Source organism: Coregonus clupeaformis, chromosome 23 (assembly GCF_020615455.1).
Source record: "Coregonus clupeaformis isolate EN_2021a chromosome 23, ASM2061545v1, whole genome shotgun sequence".
In the NCBI taxonomy this organism is placed as follows: Eukaryota; Metazoa; Chordata; class Actinopteri; order Salmoniformes; family Salmonidae; genus Coregonus; species Coregonus clupeaformis.
Window position 1 is genome coordinate 3,300,702 of NC_059214.1, and position 5,074 is coordinate 3,305,775.

General features: G+C 37.9%; 1 protein-coding gene and 1 long non-coding RNA gene across 3 annotated transcripts; both read left to right on the forward strand.

Moving 5' to 3' along the window:
• The first annotated feature begins 437 nt into the window (after positions 1-437).
• On the forward strand, positions 438-1,539 carry LOC121536137. Of its 2 annotated transcripts, XR_006657249.1 has the most exons (5): positions 438-497; positions 749-895; positions 1,016-1,158; positions 1,267-1,403; positions 1,528-1,539. It is a non-coding gene; the product is annotated as an uncharacterized LOC121536137 (long non-coding RNA). The 2 variants fall into 2 exon arrangements; XR_006657248.1 differs by lacking the exon at positions 1,528-1,539 and having other exon boundaries at positions 1,267-1,521.
• LOC121536912 lies at positions 1,539-3,922 on the forward strand. The gene is made up of 6 exons (XM_045206501.1): positions 1,539-1,619; positions 1,710-1,821; positions 1,910-2,133; positions 2,225-2,396; positions 2,531-2,658; positions 2,785-3,922. The coding sequence occupies exons 1-6, from the start codon at positions 1,554-1,556 to the stop codon at positions 3,100-3,102; spliced, it is 1,020 nt and encodes a 339-aa protein (XP_045062436.1). The 5' UTR covers positions 1,539-1,553; the 3' UTR covers positions 3,103-3,922.
• The last annotated feature ends 1,152 nt before the right edge of the window (positions 3,923-5,074 follow it).

A 5,074-nucleotide genomic window follows, 5' to 3' on the forward strand; every position in this document is an offset into this window, starting at 1 on the left:
AGTTAGCCAGCTAATGTTGGTGTTATAAAACGATAACTTAGATCACTGATTTGCATGACGGGTTTGTTTAACATTGCTTAACCATTTTAATGGTTAGCTACTGTTCGAACTAAAATGGCTAATGAGCTAGCTAACTTTGACACATAGCTAGTTATTTGGTAGCTAATGGGACAATGTGCCTCTAAACTTGAACTAGCCTACACCCATTTGCTGCAGAAAATGGCAGCTTAACGTTATATTCAACCAGCACAACTTTGTCTACTTCAGCCTTTGTAATTGCAGTGTAACGTCTAAGTAATGCATAGTGCATTGCGTAGCTAGTACTACTGAGATAAATGGATAGTTAGCTAACGCTTAGTTGAACCAGCACTAAATGATGATTTTGAATATATATTTTCTTTGTTAACAGAGGCAAAATGCTGTTGCGTGTTCAGCTCGGGAAGAGCAGAAATACGTCAAGCTGTCTGAGCTGACATTCAATGCTTTCTTGAAAGAAGGTAGGTATAATAGGTTAAAGCAATACATATCACCCTAATGACAAAATAATACAGCATTAAGCTATTATCTTATGATATCTATTTAGGTCTATAGTCATTTCTGCTGTGCTTTATATTTTCAGTAACATAAAATCAGGTGCAGATCCTTGTCTTTCATCATTTTGTGAACACATGAGGCAACCTTAAGTATGAACTTGGATTCTTGTGAGAAGGGAATGCATGTTTTTCTTTTTTTCTTCTTTTTTTAACAGTGTGTCTAAAATTCAACATACCAGAAAGCAGAAAGCCAGACATTAAGGTGTATGACCAGTCTGACACAGAAGTTGACTCAGATGTTTTTGAAGAATTAGTAAAGGAGTCACCTGGAACTTTCAGAATCATGCTGGGCAATGGACTTGGTATTCATTCATTCAATTCGTTTTTTAGTTTAAAGGCCAGAATGAGAACCTTTATTGTCTTAAAAATAACAGTTTATTGTAATATGTTTCTATGTTTTGCACAAATTTCATAATGAACAGATACCTCTCATTCATCATCATGCTCGGGTACATCTGATGACACCATCATTCTGAATTTCACTGTGTGTGACGATGTTGAAGAAGTAGCGGCTGGCGAAGGAAGCCAGCCTAAAAGGCCACACATAAACTATGAGGCAAAAGCAGTAAGTGGTGAACATTGCTGTTAAGTCCAATCTGAATGTTGTTTCATCATGTGACAGCATTACATATTGTTTTACAATTACGGAAAGCACATTTCTTTCCACCTATAGCTGATTGAAAAAATCCTAACATCAAAGCCTGGTGGTGAACGCATTATGCAAGAGTATGGAAAAACCAAATCTCTGACAGATGCCACCAGAAGACAGATGATCAACATACTTGCTGCTGAGATGACAGAAACACATGGGTAAGCATTAAGCATATAGATGGGCTGTAAAGAAACATTGTTATTATTTTCCGGTTATTAATTATGTAAAATGTGTTGTGCAATATCAATTCAGTGTGATGTTAACTTTGAATTCATATGCTAGGACATCCCCCCAAAAGTGTCAGAGTGATGTATGCACAGGGGATAGTAGCTTTGTTTCCCTATCTAGAAGACCCATACTCACAACATGGATATGTAAGTAAATGGGTTATTGCAACATTATGCACATATTCACTCTATGAAATGGGAATAGTACTCCTTTATAATTTATTTATAATAATATAGGATCATTACTACGATCCGGAGAGTGGTTCCGGATACCTTGCATGGCGATTGAAGACCATACAAAGAAAAACAGCAGAGGAAAGAGGTGCCTCAGTCAGCAAATCTCCTAAAGGTATGTTTTCTGATCAGTGACATGTAATTATAATGGTGACCTGTGAATTGTACAGAAAGGATTTCTTAACACTGTATTTTGTCTTAAGTTGGTGGGCCAGGCCGTGATCGTCAGCCCTTCACCTATGACAGAGAGCCATCTGATGAGGATGTGGAAGCAGCTATTGCTGTTTTGAGACACTCTGCTGATGAAAACACTGTCCGTGAGAAGATGAAAATGACCTTCATATATCGGCAAGCAATGGTCAACGATGAAGCCAAATCATCAGATGTCTTCTCGGTCTTCCCAAGATTTCTGGACACACCAGGACTGGTATGACAACTTAATTCACTGCATCACCAAAAATATCCAATGAAGAATAAGGTAACACTCATTATTTCTGTCTTTGTGTGTTACATTGCAGATAGAACAAGATTTCAGACTTCTGTTTGGTGAGGCCACAGCCAACAAATTCTTGGAGAAGTGGCCAACCACTTTCAAAGCAAAAGTAATAAAGGAAAGCCATGGACTTGTATCCACCACAGAACTCTTGGATTTGATGCGCAATGCTGAGTCAGCTGCTGAAGTTGAGAATGGTATGAATGAACTGTTTTACTTTTTTATGTGGATAATGTAGGTGTGCATTATATGTCCATAATGGTGCAAGTTGTGAATAAGAATGTTATGCTACGGCACAATGTTAACCAGGTTTTTATTTACTTATTTGTAGGCTGGGACAGTGACATGTCTGCCATCTTGCTGCTGCTACATTTGCTACCACCATCTGCACAAGGTAGAAAGAGGCCGGGAAAGATGTCTGCATATCAAGCTGTAGATCAGCTCATCAGATTTCAAAAGGTATGCTTAACAGTTGTTTAAAATATATATTCCATCATCTCAATCTTGTGCACAGTTTGAGGTGATCTTATCTATTGTCAGAGGTTAGTCACCAAAACAATTCTGTTGAATGTGTTTTTTTTGTAGGTTGGAACCAGTGTGCAGCAGCATCTTGACAACATCACCCAAAGCAGTCAGCCCTACCTTCTCGCCCAGGGATCCACACAGAGCAGCATTCACTCCTACTTCATTGTGGTTGACAAGCATGCTCTTCCATGCAAGGCAACAGGTTCAGTAGGAGCTTTTGACGAAGTCTTTAAAGCCCATTACGTATTTGGTACGTCATACAGTTCTTCCTTGAGCAGCTTTTTCACTTTTGTGCAAACAACCATCTATAACATCGACATGGGGGAAACAAAGGAGACTCCTAGAGTTGCTGAGTTGCGAGCAAGAATGGTGCGTTAGTTGAGATAAAACTATGAAGTGTTTTCTTTGCAAAAGTGACCATGGAAGTCCAAACAACCTTGTTAAGCACCTTAAGATAATTCATGGGCTATGTACAGGCAGGACTCTTTTTCTGAAATGTGGTCAAGAAGGATGCTCACGTTCTTTTGGTAGCTTTTCTGGTTTTAGAAAACATCTTAACAAGTGCCACGGAGAAAGTTTAGTAGATTCTATAGAAGATGATCTTTCAGACCCTCAAAGTACCGTCAACACCAGTAATATTTCTCATGTTGAAGTGTCGACTGAATGTTTAGAGGCTGAGTCAGAGTTATCTTCGCCATACATTGTAAATAGTTGTGCAGCTGTTATTTCTGATCTAAAGGCAGCAGGTGTTGGTCAAAGTACAGTAAATACTGTAGTGATTTCCATGGAAGAGATTGTTCAAGATATTCATCAGCATGCTAAAGAAACAGTGATAAAGCATGTATTTAGTAATGAAAGAGAAACAGAAATGTGCAAGAAAGTTGAGGCGTGTTTTGAGGGGTTAGAGAATCCTTTCACAGTTCTAAATTCGGAATACAAGCGATCAAAATTTATGACTGCCAAGTGGGAAATAGTAGAACCAGTTGAATGTGTGATTGGTTCAAGATTTGACACAAGACGAAATAAAAAGACTGGAACATATGATCAGGTAGTAGTTCAAGATAAATTCATGTATATTCCAATTTTATCTACACTGCAGTCAATATTTAAAAGTCAGTATTTTGCAGAAATGTTGCAAAGCTCAGCTACCAGCAACTCTAGACTGAGAGATATTTGTGATGGATCTTTTTTTAAAAGTCACCCCTGTTCTCAACTGAGAAGCAGACAATACAGGTCCAGATGTTCTATGATGATTTTGAGGTCGCCAACCCATTGGGTTCCAAGCGAGGTATTCATAAATTGGGTGGAGTATATTTTACTTTAAGAAACTTCTCTCCAAAATGGAATTCTTTTTTGGCTAACATACACCTGTGCGCCTTATTTCATACTCAAGATGTTAAACGATATGGTTTTAGTGAAATTTTTGCTCCCATTGTTCGAGACATTAAAGTGTTAGAGAGCGATGGTATTGAGATTCCATTATACAGTGGTTATGTACGTGGCACTGTAGTACAGGTAACAGGTGATAATTTGGGTTTGCATAGTTTGTTTGGTCTGGTGGAGTCTTTCAGTGCAAGGTACTGTTGCAGGTTCTGTTTAGCAGAAAAGGAGGACTTTCAAACAGAATTCTCTGAAGATTCTTCCAAAATAGTTTTACGCACCAAAGATATGCATACTGCTCACTGTCAAGAAATGGCTTGTAATCCATCCCTTCCGTATGTTTTTGGTGTGAAAAGGTCATGCATATTAAATTCATTGAGGTATTTTCACACAACTGAGAACTTCTCAGTTGATGTGATGCATGATGTGTTAGAAGGGGTTGGCCAGTACGAATTGAAGTTATTATTTCTGTATTTGAATGAAAAACATGTTACATCAGGAGAAATACATTCAAGAATACAAAGTTTTGATTATGGTTTCACAGAGAGAAATAACAGGCCTGTGACTGTTAATTTAAGTGAAGGATCTAATGATCTGGGACTGAATGCAATTCAGTCCTGGTGCTTACTTAGGAATGTTCCTCTTATCTTTGGAGATTTGGTAACTTCTACTGACCAACACTGGGGCCTGCTTCTTTTATTATTGCAAATAATTAACATTATATTCTCGCCCATGTTATCTCAAGGTCTATGTGTATATTTAAAACATTTGATTGTTGATCACCATACACTGTTTAAGAAGTTGTATCCTCAGAAAAACTTTTACCAAAGCACCATTTTCTTATCCACTATCCCCGCTGCATCCAGAAAATAGGGCCTGTACTTCATAGTTGGTGTATGAGGTATGAAGGCAAACATAATTTTTTCAAAAAACAGCTTAAATCGTTTAAAAATATTACCAAAACGCTGGC

Excerpts from the sequence above, each read along its gene's own strand:
- LOC121536912 (XM_045206501.1), top strand. The coding sequence starts at position 1,554 with ATGTATGCACAGGGGATAGTAGCTTTGTTTCCCTATCTAGAAGACCCA. Across the intron at positions 1,620-1,709 it reads CATACTCACAACATGGATAT|GATCATTACTACGATCCGGA; the intron begins GTAAGTAAATGG and ends ATAATAATATAG. Across the intron at positions 1,822-1,909 it reads AGTCAGCAAATCTCCTAAAG|TTGGTGGGCCAGGCCGTGAT; the intron begins GTATGTTTTCTG and ends TTTTGTCTTAAG.